The sequence below is a fragment of the Ovis canadensis genome, chromosome 19, assembly GCF_042477335.2.
Source record: "Ovis canadensis isolate MfBH-ARS-UI-01 breed Bighorn chromosome 19, ARS-UI_OviCan_v2, whole genome shotgun sequence".
In the NCBI taxonomy this organism is placed as follows: domain Eukaryota; kingdom Metazoa; phylum Chordata; class Mammalia; order Artiodactyla; family Bovidae; genus Ovis; species Ovis canadensis.
In genome coordinates this window covers 26,263,391-26,289,041 of record NC_091263.1, presented here as the reverse complement: position 1 = coordinate 26,289,041, position 25,651 = coordinate 26,263,391, and the positions used below count along the sequence as shown (strand labels likewise).

Genomic DNA, 25,651 nt, shown 5'->3' with positions numbered 1-25,651 from the left:
CAGAAGATGACTCTAACGGGAGTTAGAAATAGATAACCATAATAAGTAGTGGTTAGAAAATGCCTAAGACTGAAAATGAAGGATGAGTAGTGGAAGATACCTTGAGTCAGCAGGGACGTATCAACATAGTATGTGTGACCAGAGATGGTCCAGGGTACAGAACAGAAAACTGACTAAGAAAACACAGAAGATAAGTAATGCTGTTCTATTAGCCATTAAGCTAAAATAAAAAGAAATGCTAATCAGTACCTGCAATCTGTACCGAGCCATCTTCTCCAAGAAGAATATTGCCAGCTTTCACATCTCTGTAAGGAAAAAAAACTTATTAAAAAACACTTATTCTTTGGAGTTACATAATTTAAGAAGTTCAATATATTCACCACAACACTGGTAATATTTAAATGCTTTAATACAAAATTGCATTAAAGAGTATTAGAGCCAATAGCAGAATGTTAAAAATTGTAGTCACTTGTACTAAAATCCAAACACGGTAAATAGAAAGCTACAGCAACATATAGCTTTTACTAGTAAATCTGAAAAAACTCAAGATTATTAAATATTTGACTGAGATAACAGTGGCTAAAGAATGTGACCCTCACTCTCACCTATCTACTTTTAAAAATTCACTGATTTTTCTACACTTTATGAACAAAATTTTACAATGATCAGTATGTGGCTGATAACAGGGACTATTCTATGCTTGTAGCATAAAGATATATAAATTGTTCAAACATATCTATATTCTTATTAGTAACTTAAACAACTCAAGTAATACGTAAATACATTCCTGTTATAAAAACCTAAACTTCACTGAAAAGGTCAAAATCCCTTTTGACCACTGTTCTCAGGTCTAATATTCTCTACACAGTTTCCAACCATTATCAGTCTAGTTAACAGAATATGTTCCTGTGACATATCGAGGCTTTTCTTCCAACATAAATGATATTGTAGTATCCATTCAAATCTACAACATGTTTTTCTCATGCAATAATGTGTCAGTAGAATCTGCAAAATTTACATTCCTCAGCTCCTTTGAGTAATCCATTTCTTTGATAACCTAGAGAAACTCTCACAAGGCACACAGAATGTACAAGGGGGGTTGTCTATAGCACTGTCTGAAGTAACAAATCAAAAATGGCAACAATCTAGAAAGTCAACAGCAGCAGGAAGGTTAAATTAAATCTGTTACATCCATGAAATTTATTAAAGTCAATCAACCTGTTATGACTTCAAATGCCCTCTAGAACATAATGCATACTGCCAGTGAACACTTCGAACAGGACAGTGCATCGGGTATGCCACCATTAGTTACACACACAGGCATGAACACATCTTTCCACACACACCAAAAGGGGAGCAATCAATTTAGTTTTTTTTAAGGAGAGGAGTAGGACCAGAGTCAAGGGGAACAGTGTTTGACTGTCCTGTGGGAGTGGACTCACCTATTTATTTCATAATTAAAAATAAATATAATTAAACAAACACAAGAGAGCCAGAGCTTGAAGTCAGACCGAAAGAAAAGTGAGGCTAGGTCATGGAAGAGGCCACATCTGTCAGGAAAAGGAACCAGTGAAAGGATGCACATCATCTCTTTCCTGTCCTTCCATCTTCTTTTCCCCATACTTAGATAACCATTCCTTGGCAAATAATGAACAACAGTTTCACAAATGTTATGTAGCAGCATCACCATACCAAGAGTACACAACACTTTTCCTGAATATATACTGAAGCATAAAGAAATCATGTTACTCAGTATTTTTTTCTGCTTATAAATGCAAGGAAATTATAGGACTTCTTCCCAGAGGCTGACTTACAGTAAAGGCTAGCTCACTTTGTCCTACAAACCTAAAGCCTACACAATGAACAGGAGAGAACTGAGGATATTTCCTTCCTGTGGTGACAAAGACCATTCAACTAAGCCAACCATGAACCTTCAACTCCTTTTTCTGAATGACATCTAAAACTTCATGGAAAAAAACAGCGTACAGTTTAGTGACTTCCTCCTCTGTTTTTTTGCAGCAGGTTGCAACTTATAGTGTTAGTACAGAAGCTGATCCTCTTACAACGACATGAGAAGTTGCTGAAGAACTCAACGTCAACCATTCTACAGATGTTCATCATTTGAAGCAATTGAAAAGGTGAAAAAGCTTGATAAGCAGGTGCCTTATGAGCTGACTGCAAATCAAAACAATCATCGTTTTAAAGTGTCTTCTCTTGCTCTACCCAACAACGAACCATTTCTTGATCAGACTGTGACATGATAAAAAGTGGGTTTTATAGAACAACCAGAGATGACTAGCTCAGTGCTTGGACTGAGGAGAAGCTCCAAAGTACTCCCCAAAGCCAAACCTGTAACAAAAAAAGGTCGTGGTGGCTGTCTGCTGGTCTGATGCACTACAGCTTTCTGAATCCTGGTGAAATGATTACACCTGAGATGCACCGAAAAATGCAATGCCTGCAGCCTGCATTGGTCAACAGAGTAGGCCCAATTCTGCTCCAAGACAATGCCCAATTGCACACTGCGCAACCAACACCTCAGAAGTTGAACGAACTGGGCTACAAAGTCTTGCCTTATGTGCTATATTCACCTGACCTCTGGCCAACCAACTACTACTTCTTCAAGCATCTTGATAATTTTTTGCAGGGAAAATGCTTTCCAAGAGTCTGTGGAATCCCAAAGCACAGATTTTTATTATAGGAATAAACAAACTTATTTCTTGTTGGCAAAAATGTGTTGATTGTAATGGTTCCTATTTTGATTAATAAAGATGTGGGAATGAAGTTGTGAAGTTCCTCTGTGGTGCCCAACTCTTTGCAACCCACCAAGCTCCTCTGTCCATGGGATTTTCCAGGCAAGAGTACTGGAGTGGGTTGCCATTTCCTTCTCCAGGGAATCCTCCCAACCCAGGGATTGAACCTGGGTCTCCCACATTGTAGGCAGACACTTTTACCGTCTGAGCCACCAGGGAAGATAGGCATGTGTGGGATGTGTGGGAGCCTAGTTATAATGATTTAAAATTCATGGTCTGAAGCCACAGTTATATTTGCACCAACCTAATAGTGCACAGAGGGCAACTCTCATCTACTCATCAAACAGATTTAAATAACTAAATAAAAGACAACCTGCTTTAAATCAACTTATGGAGATAAATGAATCACTAAATCCATCCATCCATCCAACTAAACACTAAAATAAAACTTGGTTATCTCTGAAGAGATGTGGAGCAGCAAATCAATCAATTCAACTACATACCAAAATAAAGTCAATTGTTCCCTCCTGCTATCCCAGCTCCCAACTGCCACCTCTTAACTCTGTTCCAAATATCACACTTATAAACTAGTATACTGTAACAAAATAAGGCAACTAACTATCCATCTACATAGGAGACCAGTTAAACTATGACATATTATATAAACAAAATACTACAAATACTAACAAACATATGTGGTAATATGTTTATTTTGGCATAAATCTTTCTCACAGGAATCACAAGAAAATGGCAAGTAGTTCCTTTAAGAGCAGGGTACTAGAAGTTCCGGCTCAGGAAAGGGTCTTGGATGGGGCCTTGTCACAAGAGATAGGAGGAAGCTGTCCTTTAGGGGCTTGTTTCACTGGAACCCTGGGGGCTCAGAGGTTAAAGCGTCTGCATCCAAAGCGGGAGACCAGGGTTCGATCCCTGGGTTGGGAAGTCCCCCTGGAGAAGGAAATGGCAATCCACTCCAGTATTCTTGCCTGGAGAATCCCATGGACAGAGAAGCCTGGTGAGCTACAGTCCATGGAGTCGCAAAGAGTCGGACATGACTGTTCGACTTCACTTTCACTAGAAGTTCAATGGAGGAAGGAGACTCTTTTTAAAATGCTTTATTTTTTAGAACAAGTTTAGATTTGCATAAAAGTTGAGAAGATGGTGCAGAGGAGTCCCCATACAGCTGTCGCTTAGTCTACCCTATTATTAGCACTGTACATTAGTATGGTTCTTTCGCCACATTAATCAGTCAGTACTGATGCATTGCTATTAACAGCATGTTCTTCTAATGGAATTTGTAGGATGTTTTCCTCATGATTAGATTGGTGTTAAGAGTTTGGGGAAGGAAAACCAGGGAAGTGTCATTTTCATCACATTGTATCTAGAGTACATAGCATTACCACATTACCACGAGTCAGCACCATTGATACGGAGAAGACCTGCTTTTTTATCCTTTACCATTTTGTATCATTTGAACTTTTCAGCCATGTATTGGCATTGTTGCTGTTGTTCAGTCACCTAGCTGTGTCCGACTCTTTGCAACCCCGTGAACTGCAGCACGCCAGGCTTCCCTGTCTTTCACTATCTTCAGAGTTTGCTCAAACTCATGTCCATTGAGTCGGTGATGCCATCCAACCACCTCACCCTCTGCCATTCCCTTCGATCTTCCCCAGCATCAGGGTCTCTTCCAATGAGTTGGCTCTTCCCATCAGGCGAAGCTTCAGCATCAGTCCTTGCAGTGAATATTCAGGGTTGATCTCCTTTCTGATTGACAGGTTTGATCTCCATGCAGTCCAAGAGACGCTCAAGAGTCTTCTCCAGCACCACAATTCGAAAGCATAAATTCTTTGGTGCTCACCCTTCCTTATGGTACCTCTCACATCCATGCATGACTACTGGAATAACCATAGCTTTAACTATACGGACCTTTGTCAGCAATGTCTCTGCTTTTTATTTCTAATACACTGTCTAGATTGTCAACACTTTTCTTCCAAGGAGCAAGTGGCTTTTAATTTTGTGGCTGTGGTCACTGTTTACAGAGATTTTGGAGCTCAAGAAAATAAAATCTGTCACTGTTTCCACTTTTTCCCCTTCTATTTCCCATGAAGTGATGGGACTGAACGCCATGATCTTAGTTTTCGGAATGAAGAGTTTTAAGCCAGCTTTTTCACTCTCCTCTTTCACTTTCATCAAGATGCTCTTCAGTTCCTCTTCACTTTCTGTCATTAGGGTGGTGTCATCTGCATTTCTGAGGTTACTGATATTTCTTTCAGCAATCTTGATTCCAGCTTGTGATTCATCCAGCCCCAAATTTTGCATGACATACTCTGCATATACATTAAATAAGCAGGGCAACAATATACAGCCTTGATGTACTCCTTTCTCAATTCTGAACCAGTCTGTTGTTCAATGTCTGGTTCTAACTGTTACTTCTTGCCTTGCATACAAGTTTCTCAGGAGACAGGTAAGGTGGTCTGATACTCCCATCTATTTAAGAAACTTCCAGTTTGTTGGGATCCACACAGTGAAAGGTTTTAGTGCAGTCAATGAAGCAGAAGTGGATGTTTTGGAATGCCCTTGCTTTTTCTGCAATCCAACATATGCTGGCAATTTGATCTCTGGTTCCTCTGCCTTTTCTAAATCCAGAAAATCCTTTTCTAAATCGTACATCTGTAAGTTCTCAGTTCATGTATTGCTGAAGCCTAGTTTGAAGGATTTTGAGCATGACTTTGCTAGCATGTGAAATGAGCACAATTGTACAGTAGTTTGAACATTTTTTAACACTGCCTTTCTTTGGGATTGGAATGAAAACTGACCTTTTCCAGTCCTGTGGCCACTGCTAAGTTTACCAAATTTGCTGACATACTGAGTGCAGCACATTCACAGCATCATCTTTTAGGATCTGAAATGGTTCAGCTGAAATTCATAACCTCCACAGGCTTTGTTCTTAGTAATGCTTCCTAAAGCCCACTTGACTTCACATTCCAGAATGTCTGGCTCTAGGTGAGTGACCACACCATCCTGGTTATCCTGGTGATTAAGACCTTTTCTGTACAGTTCTTTGTAGTCTTGCCACCTCTTCTTAATCACCTCTGCTTCTGTTAGGTCCTTGCCATTCCTGTCCTTTATTGTACCCACCTTTGCATGAAATGTCCCCTTGGTTATCTCTAGTTTTCTTGAAGAGATCTCGTCTTTCCCATTGTACCGTTTCCCTCTATTTCTTTGCACTGTTCATTTAAGAAGGCTTTCTTATCTCTCCTTGCTATTTTCTGGAACTCTGCATTCAGTTGGGTATAACTTTCCCTTTCTCCTTTGCTCTTTGCTTCTCTTCTTTTCTCAGCTATTTGTAAGGCCTCCTCAGACAACCATTTTGCCTTTCTTTTTCTTACAAATGGTTTTGGTCACCACTTTCTGTACAGTGTTATGAACCTCCGTCCACAGTTCTTCAGGCACTCTGTCTACCAGATCTATCTATTCATCAGCTCCACTATATAATTGTAAGGGATTTATTTAGGTCACACCTGAATGGCCTAGTGGTTTTCCCTACTTTCTTAAATTTAAGTCTGAATTTTGCAATAGGGAGCTCATGATCTGAGCCACAGTCAGCTCCAAGTCTTGTTTTTGCTTGCATACAGCTTCTTCATCTTCAGTTGTAAGGAACATAATCAATCCAATTCTGGTATTGACCATTTGGTGATATCCATGTGTAGAGTCATCTCTTGTGTTGTTTTAAGAGGGTGTTTGCTATGACCAGTGTGTTCTCTTGGCAAAACTATTAGCCTTCGCCCTGCTTTATTTTGTACTCCAAAGCCAAACTTGCCTGTTACTCCAGGTTACTCCAGAAGTTATTTCTTAACTTCCTACTTTTGCATTCCAGTCCCCTATGATGAAAAGGACATCTTTTTTTGGTGTTACTTCTAGAAGGTCTTATAGGTGGTCTTCATAGAACCATTCAACTTAATCTTCTTCAGCATTAGTGGTTGGGGCATCGAGTTGGATTACTGTGATACCGAATGGGTTGCCTTGGGAAGGAACCGAGGCCATTCTGTCACTTTTGAGATTGCACCCAGGGTACTGCATTTCAAACTCTTTTGTTGACTATGATGGCTACTCCATTTCTTCTAAGGGATTTTTCCCCACCACAGTAGATATAATGGTTATCTGAGTCAAATATTGGTGTTATGCATTCAAAAACTGTTTTCTAAGCTTCTGTCTTTTTGAAAAACATTGCTTTCTTTTGTTGTGTCAGGTCTCGGCTGTGGCAGGCAGGATCTTTCATTGTGACAATTCATTCTCTGGTTGTGGAGCGCAGGCTCCGAGCACACATACGGACTCAGTAGTTGTGGTGCATGGGCTTAGTTGCTCTGAGGCCTGTGGGATCTTAGTTCTCTGACCAAGGACTGAACCTGAGTCCCTGCATTGCAAGGCAGATTCTTAATCTCTGGACCACCAGAATAGTCCCTAAGCTTTTGTCTTAAGTGAAGAAACAGCAATCTCTTGCCAGCAGAACCTATACTTTGGATGACTACTTTTCCTGATCAATTAAGATAATAAATTCATGTTTCCCTCTTCAGACCAAAGTTGCAATCTACTGAACAGCTTCTAAGAGTGAAAGCAGAGGAATACCATGAAGCTAAATGGCTCACTGGATAATTAAACACCAGTCTGTCCTCACACACAACAGGACAAATTGAAGGAAAAGATTTGTAACTAAATATCTGGAAATCAATATAACAGTCCTTTTTAAAAAAAAAAAAAACAAACCTTCATCTCAAAGAATATCAAGCAACCCAGCAGCCCCCAGTTATATCCTCCAACCACTCTTAAATAGCAAGAATAGTAAGTTCTGTTTTTCACAGCTTGATGCCATTTCTCACATGTCACTATTACACCAAAGTTGCAAATTCCTTTTAAAATTAAATTTAAAATTAAAAGTACAGAACAAGTTTCTCCCCATTACATTTCCATGACTCAACAAACAGCATGTCATGTGCTACGTGCTAAGTCACTTCAGTCATGTCTGACTCTTTGTGACCCTGTGGACTGGAGCCCGCCAGGCTCCTTTGCCCATGAGATTCTCCAAGCAAGAATACTGGCATGTTTTGCCATTTCCTCCTCCAGTGGATCTTCCCAACCCAGGGATTAAACCCGTGTCTCTTACGTCTGCTGCACTGGCAGGCTGGTTCTTCACCACTAGTGCCACCTGGGAAGCCCAATAATAGGCACAGTTTAAGAGAAGAAATGAATTATAACAAAGCTGAACAATACACTACATTTATGCATCTTAAACTGACTAAATATCTACCATTTCTGTTAAAGCTAACCCCTTTAAATAGAAAAAATATTTGGGAACATAGATACAGAGAGAAAACTGTAACTCTAATTTAGAGACCTGTTCCCTCTAGTAGAAACCTCTAAAGCCTCAGGGGTCAAGGAGAAAACACAGTAGAGACAGAGTAACATTATTTGACCTAATCCAGCAGACTGATACAAATCTATCTGAAATAACTGGACTCTAAAGATATGAGAAGTAACAAAATCTACTGAAAACATCCATGTCTGCTTCCCAGTAAAACAACTTTCTCCCAACTTTCTCCTACTGAAGTCTCAGTGCAGCTCAGCTAAAGTGTAAGTAGGGTTCTTAGCCGTGGCTGCATACTAGATCTCTTGGGAAACTTTCAAAAGTCCCAATGCCAAGGCCTCATCACAAATCACTTAAATGAATTTCTGGCAGTGGATCTAGTAAACTTAGATCCACTTAGTTTACTAGTACTTAGTAAACTTTCCCAGGTGATTCCAATATGAAGCCAATGTTGAGGGCCTCTGATTTAATGTACAAGAGAATTTCTATTGCAACAACAGGGTAAACAGATTTTCATCACTTACTACACAGGCCTTGGCCCTAAGACACACCATTTCTCTGCGCCAAACACAAAGAAAATGCTGGATAAATTAGGGGAGAATACTGCCACAGAACTCAACATGAAATAAAAAATGGAAATCTTCAGGCTTCAGAAATGAAAAGGACAAGAGTAGAGCAGTAAGCCTTGGAGGGCTTCCCAGGTGGTGCAGTGGTAAAAAGTCTGCCAGCCAATGCAGGAGATACAAGAGACAGGTTGATCCTTGGGTCAGGAAGATCACCTGGAGAAGGAAATGGCAACCCTTCCAATGTTCTTCCTAGGAAATCCCATGGACACAGGAGTGTGGCACGCTATAGTTCACAGGGTAGCAAAAGAATTGGATACGACTTAGCAACTAAAAAACAACACTGAAATGACCAAGATTTTATCATTCATTCGGTTAAAGTGGTATACTATACCCACTGACTTGAGTATGCTGAACCATTCCCACATCTTTAGGATGAAGCCCACTTAATCATGGTGCACAATCCTTTTAATGTATTGCTGATTTTGGTTTGCTAATGTTTTGTTGAGAAACTTTGCATATAAGATTACCTTATAGTTTTCTTATAGAGTCTGTCTGGCTTTGGTATCAGGGTAATGGTGGCCTTGTAAAATTAGTTTGTAATGTTTCCTTTTCTTCTAGTTTTTGGAAGAATGTGAGAAGGATTATCTAAGTTCCTGTTTGAATGTTTGGTAAAATTCACCAGTGAAATTATTGGTCCTTGACTTTTGTTAGGAAATTTTTGATTATTGATTTGATCTCCTTAGTAGTAACTGATCTGTTTAGATTTTCTGTTTCTTCATGATTCAGTCTTAGTAGATTCTATGTTTCTAGGAAGTTATCCATTTCTTCTAGATGCTACAATTTGTTGGTATATACCTGTTCATAGTGGGCTTCCCTGATAGCTCAGTTGGTAAAGAATCTGGCTGCAATGTAGGAGACCCCGGTTCGTTTCCTGGGTCAGGAAGATCCCCTGGAGAAGGGATAGGCTACCCACTCCAGTGTTCTTGGGCTTCCTTTGCGGCTCAGCTGGTAAAGAATCGCCTGCAATGCATGAGAGCTGGGTTCAATCCCTGGGTTGGGAAGATCCCCTGGAGAAGGGAAAGGCTACCTACTCCAGTATTCTGGCCTGGAGAATGGGGTCACGAAGAGTTGGACACGACTGAGTGACTTTTACTTCACTTCACTTCACCTGTTCATAGTAGTCTCTTAACAACCTCATATTTCTGTGGTGTCAGCTGCAATGTTTCCTCTTTGACTTCTGAATTGGAGTCCTCTCTTTCTCTTGGTGAGTCTAGCTAACAATCTACTTGTCTTTTTAAGAAACCAGTTCTTAGTTTCAATGATCTCTTCAACTGTCTTTTTAGTCTTTCATATATTTTCACTCTTGATGTTTTTATTTAATTTCCTTCTGCTAACTCTGGGCTTAGTCTGTTCTTTCTGTAGTTCCTTAAAAGTAGGGGATTTTAAAGATATATATCTATATCTGTATCTTGCTGTGTTCTTCCACTCTTTTCTTTTTTTATTTTAATTGAGCATTTTATGTAATTCTATTTTTCTCTCCTCTCTTAGCATATTCTTTTTTCCCTTTTTTCCTGGTTTCCCTAGAGTCTGCACTACACATTTGCAATGAATTCAAGTCCACTTTCACATAGTACTATACCATTTCCCTGAGTTTTCTTTCAATCTCATATATCCTGGAATGGGTATTATAGTCTTGCAACCCAGAACTGTCAACAAGTACAGATCAAAAAAAAAAAAAAAGCTCTAAGCCTGCTCTCTGTGACCAAAGAGGCACCAAACCTAGCAGGGACCTCATCCCTGATTACATAGCTGGACCATAGAGTCTCAAGCTGACCAACTAGGCCCGAACCAGAGGTGCCAATGAAGACCAGACAGGAATCTTCACTCACTGTCCAATCTACATCTAGTGTAGATAGGTCCATGCTGCCTATACCAGCACCGCTGACAGGCCCAGCCAATATCTCCCATTCTTCCACGCAGCAGCTGAGAGTGACCCAGGTCTGGTACCTTTTGCTCCTCTACACAGTGGCAATAGATGATCCAGACTCAGATGACTCAGATGACTCAGACACAACTCGTCACCCAGCAGCAAAAGGGGACCTAGGAAATGTGCCTTTCAAGTCCACAGGCAATACCAGAGAATGAACAAGAGCCCAACTAGCATCAGGTGGAAAGCCACAAGATGCGCCCAAGGAAGTGTGCACAGACTCACAGGCACAGCCACTATCTCCCACCTTCCACCTAGCAGCACCAGGCCTGGGCAAGTGCATGCTACGCCCATGGGTGGCATCAGCAGGAATCAAGAAGAGAGCCTCAGCAGTGCTACATACACAAAACAAACCAGAACACCACTGCGAGGGCTCTCAAAATCAGGAAAATTGCCTGCTAAAATATATTACTTCAATATATCATTATCTCAATAGGATCAAAAGTCTTCTAACATAATATCCAAAATATCCATGATACAATTTTAAAAAATTATTCAACATACCAAGAACCAGAAAATATTCATAAGGAAAGACATCTAAGGGACTTTTCTGACGGTTCAGCGGTTAAGACTCTGTATTCCGAATTCAATCCCTGGCGGGGATCTAAGCCCCTGCATGCCACATGGCATGGCCAAAAAGAAACAGGAACAGAAAGACTGATATCAACATGAAGAAGAATCAGATGTTGGAACTATTTGACAAGAATTTTAAACCAGCCACCATAAAAATGCTTCTAACATGCAATTTGAAATTCTTAAAGGAAAAACAGAAAATCTCAGCAAAAAAATAAAAAATGTAAAAAGAACCAAAGAAAAATTATTTAATGGAAAATCTACACTAATAGAAATAAAAGCTCTAGGAATGGGTTCCAGAGTAGAATGGAGAGGACAGAGGATAGAATCAGCAAACTTGAAAGTAAATCAAGAACATTTACTCAATTTGAACTCAGAAAAAAGTAGGTTGAAAACTGAGCCAGAAGGATTATGGTACAATATGGTTCAACAACAAAAGATCTAACATTTCCACCATTAGAGTCCCAGGAAAAAAGGAAGGAAAATAGCTTACAAAGGTATTCAAAGACATAATGGCTGAAAACTTCCCAAAATTGGTGATGTTAAAAACCTAGATTTAAGAAATTTGGGAACCCCAAACTGGATAGACCTAAAGAAATCCACACTAAGACACATCATAATTAAACCTCTGAAAACCAAAGATAAAGAAAACAATTGCTTTTTTTTCTTTTGCTATGCTGTGCAGCATGGGGGGATCTTAGTTCCCAGTCTAGATATTGAATCTGTGCCTTCTGCATTGAGAGCACAGTGCTAAACCACTGAACCACCAGGAAGTCCCACAAAGAAACAATCTTGAAAACAGGCAGAGAAAAGCAACACATTTGTACCAACTCACATGACAGATTTCTCACCTGCAACCATGATGGCCAGAATTAAGTAACGTATCTTTTAAGTGTTCAAAGAAAAGAAATGTAAACTACAAATTCTTATATCCAGGGAAACTATCCTTAAGAAATGATGGGGAAATAAACATATCTTCAAATGAAGGAAAACCAAATCCAGGGATTAAACAAATTTGTACTAACAGAATCTACCACCATTTGTACAGATAATAATTCTTGTTATCCGTACACAGGGACTGAAGAGATATAAAGAGCCAGAAATACTTGAGCCATGAAATGCTACATGGCTCTTCAAATGTTATTTTATTTTAAAATAATAATAACGTTTAATTTAAAAAGTTATTTTACAACGCTTTTAATAATTTCAGAAAATACTCAAGATATAAAACAAACTAGAAAGGAATATTCCAAACTGTTATCAGTTGATTAAGGCAATTGACTCCTGGTAGGAAACTGGGAATTTATTTTTTAAGTTTCTAATTTGACTAGAGCGTTTGTTATTTTTTTAAATGTTTACTAGCTGTGTAACCACAGTGTATTGGAACTAATAATATAATACCAAGAGCCTCGCTAACACTCAGAGATTATGAATAACTGTGCCAAAGAACAAGGAATAGCCTCAATGAAATGAAACAGCATACCTACTGCTGTACTCATCCGAAAGAGAGGAGTGCTATCTTTCACATACCTGTGAATCTGTCCATTTTTATGCAGGTATTCCAAACCCTCCAGCACTTCTTTGAGTATTGTAGCAATGGTAGCTTCATCCAGGACTCCATTTTTATGTTCCCCCTTTGCCACAATGTGCTTAATAATATCTAGAACAGAACCTGAAAAGAGAATAAAAAGTTTTCAATAATTTTTTAACTCATTCAATATAATTCAGAGCCATTTAAAAATCAAAACACATGTAAATCTTCTCGTAAATTTAGCTGTGTAGGAAAGGAAGGAAAAAATAGCAATATAAGGAAATATCAAAGTTTAAAATTAATAATATATTAATTCTACTCTGAAACAGAAAGCAACCTAATATCCAAATAGAAGTATTACACCAGCATCTTCTTTGGGCATCTAATGAGAATTTGAAAAAGGTAATAGAGGATTTTTAAAATCACCTCTGAAGAATCCCTAGGTAAACCATATTGGTCAATAACACTTTAGCAAAAGATGTAACAAACCAATTTAGGTTTTTAACATCAGATTAGAGTATGCAACATTGTTTAAATAAAGATATAAAATACATCTGAAATTCAGGTCAAATATCACATGTGTATGCAAACTAATTTAAAGGTTAAAATTATATTTCAGGTTAATAAGTAATAGAAATAAAACAGGTTAAGACAAAGAAAAATATGCAAGGAATAAAAGTAGCAGTAAATAACAGCCATAAATAACAGCCTAGATGTATTAATCAATCTCATTCTTCCCAGGATAGGAAATAATACTCCCACTAAAAATCAGAGGGAGGGAAAACACACCAATATAATAATTTAGGGCTTCTCCGGTGGCTCAGCTGGTAAAGAATCTGCCTGCAATGTGGGAGACCTGGGTACGATCCCTGGGTTGAAAAGATTCCCTGGGGGAGGGCATAGCAACCCACTCCAGTATTCTTGCCTGAAAAATCCCCATGGACAGAGGAGTTTGGCAGGCTATAGTCCTTAGCGTCACAAAGAGTCAGACATGACTGAGCAACTAAGTACATAATAATTAGAATCACAGAATGTTATCTACCATAAAAAAAAAAAATAAAGCTTGCTAGAGATCAGTAGGATTTCTGGCAGTACAATGGCCCATAAAGATCAGAGAACCAAAACAAAATAATCTCCAATATTAAAAATTGTGCCAAGGAGTCTGAAATATAACATAAAGTACACTGAAAAGATTGAATGTCCATTTCTTGGCAAATGTTTCTGTTGAAAACTTGCCCTGGTGGGTGTTTTTTATTGCACACACTTGAAGAGAAAAATATATATTTCCAAGCGAGAAAGAAGTGGTCTAGATGAAATCCTTGAAAACATGAGAGAACTGAACACATTTACTTCAGCTCCCACTGGAAATCCACTAACTTGATAAGCCTGACAAAAAGGGCATAAATCCAGAATAAAAAAGAAAACAAGAAGAACAAAAGACATACATCATTAATTTTCTGAAAGAGAGAAAGCAGAAAAAGTAACTTTGAGTATGTAGAGGGGAAAAATTGGAAACTTCAGTGCCTGCAGAGGAGGTGTATCAATTAGGAAAACATAGATCTCTTCCCTTGAGTTCCAGAAAGGCTCAGAACACAAACACCTTAGACCACGTAGAAGGATGTGAGGGGTTACTGATGGAAAGGTTTGAACACAGGAAAACTGGTTGAAAGTCATAAAAAGCAGAATAAGATTCCCAGATCCCACCCTCCCCATCCTAGAAAGCAAGGCAACTACCACGCCCCACCTCTAGCAGGAGACAGGCTGTTTCTTCTCTGTAGACAAATAATGGGAGACTTCAGATTCTTGGTAACTTTTTTAAGATTTTCTCCCTCTTTATTTCTGGGATTCATAAGACTATGATCCACAAGGAGGGGAACTAAGGAACAAGTTTTGTTCTGTTTAGTTTAACCAATTACACATTGACTCCCAGAGCAAAGTGACTATACCAACTGGCCAGGTATTTCATTCTTCTTAGAAATCCAGGCCACATTAAGAACTGTTCAGTAAGAAAACATATATATATAAATGCCAACTGAGTTAAATGACTGTAATGTAAAGAATATCTAAAATAAGAAAGGCAAAGGGGAAAACTCCTACTAGGAATTTAAATCACAATTTTTTCATTCAATAGTTAAGTCACAGTATATGAGATCTAGAATTAGGTGCCACAGAGTATGTCCAGATCCACAGAGCATGACTGCTGACTTTCAGGGACCTTCTAGTCTGGGAGGTCAAAGAAATGGGCAACAAAGACCCTAGGGCACAGCAAAGTTACCAGATATGCATTTTAAATGAGTCTGAAGCAAGAACTCCTTTTCGAAAATCTTAGATTTCTATTAATTTCACATCACCCAGTGGTTAATAGGGAAATTAAAGCGATGCACATCCTCAGATTATGCCCAGAATGGATATACCCAAACAAGGCTATCTAAGAAGCCCCTTCTTCCCTGGGATAAGTTGTCTTTTCAGTTTTAGTCTCCCAAGAATATGATTTTTATAGGTGAAGGGATGGTCATGCCACTAAGATCTACATCCTTAACTGACAAATATTGGTCCTGGAAGGGTCCCCCTTCTTTCCCAAACAATTTCCTCAGCATCTTGCAGCATCTTACACAATGCCTACAATCCCCTCTCTTGAAATATCAAAATTATATACAATTCTTCATATAAACTAAGAGAAAGATGAAGGTAAAATATGCTAAGCAAAAGAAAACTATCACTGGATGATTCAAATTAAGATTTAAAGAAAAGGAACAATGAAGGAAGCCTGTATCGGCATATAAAATAGTATGTCCTTGGGCATAATCTGGAAGAAGTGTTCTATTGGGATAATCTGTCCTCAAACTTTAATACATTAAGAAATTACTTAGCAAACTAGCTAAAAATGCTGATTCCCAGATCTTAAAGATTGCCATTCAAGAGATCTCACGTAGGGCCCAAGAAGTTGCACTTTAACAACCTAGACTGTCCACTGAAACCCATGAATTTTTTAAAGTAAATGCAAGTAAATTAAATAATGGAAAACAAGAGGGATTTGGTACAAATTTTTTTAATGAAGCAAAAAATTAAAGTGTAGATCATCTACTCCCCAAACTATCTCACATCTGCCTCCATAGTCCATGGCACGGAACATTTAAAAAAAGTGAAAAACTTTTACTGTACAAGAAAATCATTACTAAACATTAAAACAATATTGAAAAAGTGGTGAAGCAGTTGCTGGTTCAAGACATTTGTTAAATCTGACAATTATAGCTCAATCAAATTAATCACTCAGTCAACATGTTTATTTCCTCAGTTTAGTTTTATGAATAAACACTCTGAGTCCAAAATTAATTCACCCATTTTAGATACCAGTATTTTTACCAAGTTTTAATCAATCTTTAGCCACTGGGTGCTGCTTACGTCTTCCTAAGCCATATAAGTTTTAAAAGGAGCCAAAATTTGCTTGTTCTGAGTATTTCATTTCAAATCAGCAGACATACCCTCACTGTTGCTTGATTATCCAAAATCTGTCACTCACAATACCAAGTATTTTTTACCTGGGTCATGCTCAGGGTCAAAGAAGTCCCATACCTTTTCTCTCTCAGAAGATGACAAAGATGAGAGTATCCTTAAATCACAAAGTAATTCACTAAGACAGTGCATTTAAATTAGATTTCCGCATTTCTACAGTTCCTCCCTTTAAAGCCTACAGATTCTTCTCTATCTTTTCCTTTCAGAAGCTTTCTTAATTACTTTGATTTCTAAAAATCTTACATTGCAGTTTGGTGCTAATAAATGGTGGAAATAGCTATTTAGATAGAAAGCGGTTCTAATTTCTAAAGATTAACCTTCTATACTAATAAATTTCAACACTCAACATGAGTTCCAATTATTTAATTTATAAAAGATAAGAATATCATAGTTATAAGAAAGCATTATAAAATAATTATAATAGGCACAATTTAACTTATTTTAACCATGATGTCCTCCTGGTCCATGGGCTTAAGAGTGCCAGTTGCAGTTCATTTTACAATTTAATTAGATTATTAAATTCTATATCAGTACAATGTTGCTAAATCAAAAATATGCATTTTAAATATTTTGGTTGGAAAAGTTAGTATGAAAGGAAAAGTTAATATGAAAGACTGTAGCCTATACATATTTGTGTTAATTCTGGCTATTTATATTTTTAAATTATTCAGATGGAGCCCCTGCTTCTCAATGGTCCCCATCTCTCGCTCTCTCTGCTCTAGCTGTGATTTCCTTATCAGATCCCAAGGCACACCACTCTCCTCCATCTTGCCTCCACTCAGCCCCAATACAGTGTTCCCTCTATCTGTGGGTCTTTCTCCCATTTTTCCCCTGATACCACCTCCACATCCATGTCACCTGGCTAGTTATTACCTATTCTTCGAGTCTCCTGAAGAACATCACCTCCTGAAGGCAGTCTCTATCCCATCACAGCCATTCTCCCTCAATAGTTAGGTTCTGCTAATACTTGTTCCCATGATACCTGATACTTCCTCATGGCACTCGACACACTTATAATTATTTAATTGCAACTTTTTCTTATTAGTTATAAGACCCATAAGAGCAAGGAACTGACTGACTGATTCACCAAAGTATTGGTAATCAATAAGTATTTGATGAAAGCCATTTTAACTGAGCTATCTTGACAGTTCCCTCCTATTTAAAAAAGTTTTTTTGCTGTGCTTAGTTCTATTTTTTGTTTTCTACATATTGCTTAATGTATCTCTTCAGTTTAAATGTGTTCACTTTAAAACTACAAAAGATTACACTAAAAAAGGTGCAAAATTTTTAATATTCTAAAAGTAAACATTTAGATATAAGATTATGTTGACTCATAAAATTAAAAGTAATCTTTAAAAGAATTAATGCTTGGAACATATTTGAAAATTATTGCCCAGGAAATTTCCTGAGTCCTATGCTGGAAAAACTGGGCACCATCCCAGGAAACTTAAGACCTGGAAGAACAGAAAGGTACATTTCAAAGACATCCCACCCAGCTATATATACCATATCCTGCCTTGTGATCAGGACATATACTCACTGAGACGGAATGGGAATTCTTTAAAAGCAACAAAAACAAATTTTTTAAAGGCATTCTGCTTATAAGTAGCAGAAAGGATGTACTGGCATACAGCTGTGGATCAGAGAATCAAGCAATTTATTCCTATTCATCAGAGGACTTTTTAGCAAAACATTAAAAACTCTGTATTACACATTTTGCAAATTACATATAAAGAAAATTATGCTGTAGGTGATCAATAACGAAAGATACAGTATTACCTAATATTCCCAAATCTGTCCATACTGAAAGAACCATGCTTGACCACCATCTTGAAAGGTGGTTGGTGTTAGCAAGGCTTCCAACCATCATATGAACAGGGCCTTTAACAAAGCAATCCAGTTTCTCCAGTGTGTCACTAATGGGATTGAAACAAAAAGGTGATTCTGGCTACACTGAAAAGCATCAAATAACAAGGGATCATTATCATTAATGACTAAAATTTCTTGTGCACCTACTACATGTCAGCACAGTGGTAGATGCTCTACACAGTCATCTCACTTACTCCTCACCAATACCCTGAAACGCAGGAAAGGCATCCCCGTTTAACAGACAAGTTAATAGGTTCAAAGAGTTTGCCTAGGGATATAACCACTAAGTAGAAAATCTAGAATTTAATTCTAAAGCCTACAGACTTTTCTTTAAAGCTTCTCTGGGGAAGTAAGGTATTCAATGAGTAATGGTATTAAAATAACAAACATGGATTCTCTTTCCTGTAATCCTACACTAAAACTGAAAATGAAAAATAATGCTCCCATGTTAAATATATATGCAAACAAGCAGCAAAGTGATGGGAAAGTTGGGCAGCTCCATCACTCACTTGTCCTATCTTGCCACATCATTCAAATCCATGTTGTAGCAAAATGTCTAATTTATTATATGGCATGGACTTCTGGGTAACCATAACAAAATTGACAGTCTATACATACTAAGGGTCCACTGTTTGCAATTAGCAGTATTTACATTTTATTCTAAGGACTAAAGCAGAAATAACTGTATACACAATAGTGCAGGATACAGTAAATAATTATGTTAATACGGGGGACCAAGATTTTTCTGTGTAAAAGAAAAGAGATGCAAGTATAATTTTTAAAGTTTTAAAGGTCTGCAATGTTAAATCTGAATTGGAAATACTAATGTCAAATTATGATTTGTTTTAATATGCTATATTTCCAAGCTCTTCCAAACAGAAGCAAGGACAAAATAGTAGCAGTACTCAGATATCCAAGTTATACTTTCTGAATACCATTCCCCATAAAAAGGATCAGGGCTCCTTAGAATACTGGCCGATTCTGAGAAAAGCAAAATAACTGTGAATCATTTATACAGAACCAAAAATCAAGGTTATCGAAGATTGATGGATCATGTCAAAAGGACACCACAGTACGTTTGAAGAGACTTCCACTAACAAAATTTGGATAACTTGAGCATCAAAAAGGAAAAAAAAAAGAGTGTAACTGGTTGAAAGGCACTGAATATATGAAAAAAAAAATCCTTGAGTTTATATAGCATACTTCAAAAAAGAAAGCATCACTCAGTGGGAAAAAAGAAACAAGTCCTACTGGCAGTGATTATTAAACTAATTCTTTACTGTGAAAATTGGTCCTTAAAAAAACACATTTATCCTGTCTAAAGTGTCTGCCCACAATGCGTGAGACCCGGGTTCGATCCCTGGGTTGGGAAGATCCCCTGGAGAAGGAAATGGCAACCCACTCCAGTATTCTTGCCTGGAAAATCCCATGGACAGAGGACCCTAGTAGACTACAGTCCATGGGGCCGCAGAGAGTCAGACATGACACAACTGAGCGACTTCACTTTCTTTCAGTAGGAATTACAGTACAGAGTAATCAAAAAGTCCCAGTTAATAAAGGAAAGTTCCTTCACAGCGAAGAATGCCACTTTATAAATGTTAATAAAAAGAAAAAGAAAAAATTACCATCCTGCAACCTCTGACAAAATAACTGACTCAAACAAGGATTGTTAATGGATATTAAAAATCATTAGATCAAAGACTTGGGGAACTGGATACTCACAGTGCCACAGTATCATCCCAAAGACTTCTTGCTAGCTGCAAAGGGAAATAAAGCCAACTTTTCCATGGAGAGGCCTGGCTGTCGTAATTTTCAGCAATCAAAATCAACATCACTACTAAAGATACAACCAGACAGCAAATACTACTTCTTTACGTGATGCAATATAAAGTACAAAGCACCACCTACAAAATACTCTGTCCAAATAACATTTTAGGTCTAATTTTTAATTTGTAGGAAACAGAGGAATATAAATCAAGTTAAACATCACCAGGAAGAAATAACCACATAAATCCAGAATGTGGAACATCCTACAAGACAGACCCTTCAAACCAGACCTTTTATAAATTTGTGAAATGGAAGAGAGGAAGTAGGAGGGAACCGTCCTAGATTGAGAGAAATTGAAGAAGCATGACAACCAAATGCAACATGTGACTTGTCTCACCTTGTACACTAGTATTGTTAGATACTGTAATCTCAGTATCTCCTCAAATGCATGTCCATGAAAACCAAACCAAAGAGAACATTTGTATTTACTTTCCAAACCATGAAATTGGCATTTCACTGTACTCTACTCACCTCCACTTAACAGCTTCATGACTAGCCACAGCTCATCTTTTACCACAAAAGATGTGTAGTAAGACACAATATTAGGATGATGGCACTGACTCATGGCTTGAATTTCTTTCTACAAAGAAGAGAAAACATAGTAATTCATTATATGCAAGCCTAAAACAACATTAGAATGAATTTCAAAGATGATGTCACAACATTTTTAGGATTTTCATGGTTCTGATCTCTTCAAGAATGGTTAAACCAAAAAACCACTTGGTTTCCCTCAGTCCATTCTGATTCCTACTCCTTTCACTCATTAAACCAGTAATCTTTGAAACCAGAAACATACTATTTATCACACCTTGGCACAGTACCACAGAGGCCTCCACTGGGACACATTTTTTACTTCAAGGTGTCCCTGAAGAAATCTTGGGAAATCAGGTTTTACAGTCACAGAGGATAATTACTAATAAATGGAGAGTGGTTTTTTGTTTGGCGCTTTTTTCCCCCAAAATAGTTTCATCTCATTTTTGTGAAATGATTAACAATTCTCACTTTAAAGAAGTCATAAACTAAATCAAAAGTAGAAACCTGAGCCCAAAGTCAAAGCTTACACTATTCTCAGTTATGAATTTAAATTAGATCTGGTGTGATAAGATGCTTTATCGAAGTCTTGTGGTCAGGGCCCTGCTTATCTCTCCATTATTCCCACTGCCTTCACTGAAACTACCCTCACACACCCGAGTCCTACCATAGTAACTTGAAGTGAGCCATGCTGCTTCTAATTGTGCACACTTAACCTTATTGTTCCCTCTGCCTAAAGTACACTTCCCTCATTTTTATCCAGCTAAAAACACCAAATCACCCTGCCAATCTCAGCCAAAATACCACTTCCACCCAGCTTCCCAGGTTTAGTGACATGTCCCTTCTCTTAGCTTCTAAGCTCTGTGCACATCTCCTTACATTACAGCACATATGTCTGGATAGAAAGTTGGATGCTTATGTGCCTGTCCTCCCCTGTGGAACTGAGAACTTCAACCAAGCAAGTACTTAGAAGTGGATTCCTACACATGGTGGGAATTATCATACCATATGTAGTTGCCTGTTTATTTTTCTGCATCCCTCACAAAACTGTAAGCTCAATGAGAGATCAGACTCTGTATTACTAGCACTCATCATTGTGCTTGGCACACAGTCTACCCTCAATAAATATTTGCTGAATGAATGAAATCCTACAGCACTTTATACAGCTTTTTACTTCTTGATATACTTGCCCTATACCCTTGGTATTTGTTCAGTAAGATCAACTGTGTAAAAGCTGCTCCAAATCCCTGATTCATAAGAAGTGTTCACGAAAGGTGCTCCTTCTCTTCTCATGTTCGCTACTCGGACGTAAGTTCTTTTATGGCGAGGGCTTGTTGTGTGCATTTTTGCTACCCACTAAGTATTAGCACAGTCTTCCAAGCTAAGTAAACACAGAGGATAAGAAAGAGGAACTAAAGTAATAAACACCTGCCTCCTGGCACAGTTATATAGGACTTGAATAGATAAGATATGTACACATAAGAGGTAATGTACAGGACAGCATGTACATGCCAAATGAGGAAAATGTTACAAGAATTCCAGAGGAAAGAACAGTTAAGGCAAGAAGTCTGCACAGAGTGGGTGGGAACTATGTGTTTTATAAGATGTGGGATATTATAGCAGTACAAGGTGCAAAGCACATAAAATTACAGAAAAAAAGAAAAGGATGAAATATGCAAGACAGATTTTAGACACAGGAGTAGACCTGTCTAAACACAGGTCATGCTTTCAACAGAAATTTAACAAGTGCCTACTTTATGCCAGGTGCAATACTAGTATAATGATGAATGTTCACAAAACTTACAGTATGGTGAAGAAGTTAGACAAATACTAATTTACAATACACATGAATAAAGTCTGATACGAGAAGTACTAAATACTATATGATTTCACTGAAGAGGTGAATCATCCAAAATTAGGAGTGACAATCAGGGAAACCTTCCTATAAAAAGTTTTACTACACTGACATTACAATCCTGTTGCGTGCTTAAGCGCTCAGTTCAGTTCAGTTCAGTCACTCAGTTGTGTCCGACTCTTTGCGACCCCATGAATCGCAGCACGCCAGGCCTCCCTGTCCATCACCAACTCCCGGAGTTCACTCAGACTCACATCCATCGAGTCAGTGATGCCATCCAGCCATCTCATCCTCTGTTGTCCCCTTCTCCTCCTGCCCCCAATCCCTCCCAGCATCAGAGTCTTTTCCAATGAGTCAACTCTTCACATGAGGTGGCCAAAGTACTGGAGTTTCAGCTTTAGCATCATTCCTTCCAAAGAAATCCCAGGGCTGATCTCCGTCAGAATGGACTGGTTGGATCTCCTTGCAGTCCAAGGGACTCTCAAGAGTCTTCTCCAACACCACAGTTCAAAAGAATCAATTCTTCGGCACTCAACATTATTCACAGTCCAACTCTCACATCCATATATGACTACTGAAAAAACCACAGCCTTGACTAGACGGACCTTTGTTGGCAGAGTAATGTCTCTGCTTTTGAATATGCTATCTAGGTTAGTCATAACTTTCATTCCAAGGAGTAAGCGTCTTTTAATTTCATGGCTGCAGTCACCATCTGCAGTGATTTTGGAGCCCAAAAAAACAAAGTCTGACACTGTTTCCACTGTTTCCCCATCTATTTCCCATGAAGTAATGGGACCGGATGTCATGATCTTCGTTTTCTGAATGTTGAGCTTTAAGCCAACCTTTTCACTCTCCACTTTCACTTTCATCAGGCCTTTTTTTAGCTCCTCTTCACTTTCTGCCATAAGGGTAGTGTCATCTGCATATCTGAGGTTATTGATATTTCTCCCGGCAATCTTGATTCCAGCTTGTGCTTCTTCCAACCCAGCATTTCTCATGATGTGCTCTGCATATAAGTTAACTAAGCAGGGTGACAATATACAGCTTACGTGCTCAACTGTGTCCAATTCTTTGCAACTCCATGGACCATAGCCCACCAGGCTCCTCTGTCCATGGGATTTCCTGTGAAGAACACTTGAGTGGGTTGCCATTTCCTACTCTAGGGGATCTTCCCAACTCAGGGATGGAACCCACCTCTTCTGCACTGAAGGAGGATTCTTTACCACTGAGCCATAGGAAAGGCCGACATTAAAATAGGAAAAATAAATGTTTTTCATTGTTTAATTACCTGGGACCATATCTTAAGTCTCAGGTAATTATAACTGTGTTCAAGAATTTAGGATTCACCACACACCCCAATGTTACTGTACCGCTATTTATAATAGCCAGGACATGGAAGCAACCTAGATGCCCAATGACAGATAAACAGATGAAGAAATTGTGGCAGGCCTTCCCTGGTGGTCCAGTGGTTAAGAACCTGCCTTCCAATGCAGGGGACATGGGTTCAGTCCCTGGGCAGGTAACTAAGATGCCATATGCCACAGGGTAATTAAGCCTGCAATGCTGCAACAAAGATCCCACGTGCCTCATTCTGACTCAAATTTCCCAGCAGCTTCCTCAACACTCCTAAGTGCTTCCACTCCTAGTCATGAAAATGCTTTCCTGACAGTCCTATATGTCTGCTAGGACCAGATCTTTGCCTGGAATTTTTAGTGCTCCACCTCAGGCTTTCTAAAGCCATGTTTTAATGACCATTGTTCACTTCTTTTTAAAACTCATTCATCAAAAAAATAAAAAAAAATAAAAATTAAAAAAACAAAAAAAACAAAAAAAACAAAACTCATTCATCGCGATTTCTATTCTTTGCCCTTTGGCTTTGTTTTTTCTTTTATTTCTTAATTGAAGGTAATTGCTTTACAGAATTTTGTTGTTTTCTGTCAAATATCAACAAGAATCAGCCATAGGTATATATATGTCCCCTCCCTCTTGAACTTCCCTCCCCATCCCACCCCTCTAGATTGTCACAGAGCCCGTTTGAATTCCCCGAGTCATATAGCAAATTCCCACTGGCCATCTATTTTACCTATGGTATTGTAAGTTTTCATGTTACTCTCTCCATACATCCCACCCTCTCCATCTCCCCCACCCCTACCACACCCATCAGTCTGTTCTCTAGGTCTGTTTCTCCACTGCTGCTGCTAAGTCGCTTCAGTTGTGTCTGACTCTGTGTGACCCCATAGATGGCAGCCCACCAGGCTCCCCCATCCCTGGGATTCTCCAGGCAAGAACACTGGAGTGGGTTGCCATTTCCTTCTCCAATGCATGAAACTGAAACGTCAAAGTGAAGTCGCTCAGTCATGTCCAACTCTGTGCGACCCCATGGATTGCAGCCCACCAGGCTCCTCCATCCATGGGATTTTCCAGGCAACAGTACTGGAGTGGGGTGCCATTGCCTTCTCCACTGCTACCCTGCAAATAAATTCTTCAGTGCCACCTTTCTAGATTCCATATATATGTATTAGTACACAAGATATTTATCTTTCTCTGACTTACTTCACTCTGTATAACAGGCTCTAGGTTCGTCCACCTCATTAGAACTGACTCAAATGCATTCCTTTTCATGGCTGAGTAATATTCCATTGCATATACGTACCACAGCTTCTTTATCCATTCATCTGTTGATGAACACTAGGTTGCATCCATGTTCTAACTACTGTAAATAGTGTTGCAATCCCCCTGGTTTTCTAATTACTCCAACATAGTTGATTTTCCTTCACTTCACACTCTCATTCCCCAAGTATGTTAATTTATTCATTCATTCATCCATTCAGAGTGAACAGTCTCTGCCATCATGAAGTGCTCATTCTAGAACTAACAACTTTTCAATATATAAAATTTTGACAGAATTTGTGTCTTTCTTTCCATTGTCATTCCCTGAATTTAGAGTCTCAATATCTTTTTGTGCAATCCAGTGTTCCTCAACCTATGAGATGCAACTCATATGGGTCATGAAACAAACTTAGTGGATCACATTAAAAAATAGACAAAAACAGGATAAAAAATCAGAGTACGTTCCATATAATATAATTAAGAACTGTTTTATGAAAACGTCTCAGTTACATTAATATATATAATATATATTTTATCAACATATTCATAACGTTATTAGATAATATGCTATCCTTTGCTGATTTTAAACCCTTGACCAGCAGGGTCTCCATCTTTGCCTCTTCAAAGTCTTCCCAGCCCAGGTGGCCCAGGACACAAACATCTCCACAAAGGTCTCCACC

General features: G+C 38.5%; 1 protein-coding gene across 1 annotated transcript in view; it reads right to left on the bottom strand.

The window, feature by feature from the left end:
• OXSR1 (oxidative stress responsive kinase 1) overlaps window positions 1–25,651 on the bottom strand; it is an 85,042-nt gene that overhangs the window by 38,193 nt on the left and 21,198 nt on the right. Inside the window, exons 3-5 of the mRNA XM_069561485.1 lie at window positions 20,447–20,555; window positions 12,766–12,907; window positions 250–305 (exon numbers count right to left, since the gene is read on the bottom strand). Of these exons, the coding sequence (XP_069417586.1) occupies window positions 250–305; window positions 12,766–12,907; window positions 20,447–20,555 (307 nt within the window). The remainder of the gene's footprint in view (window positions 1–249; window positions 306–12,765; window positions 12,908–20,446; window positions 20,556–25,651) is intronic.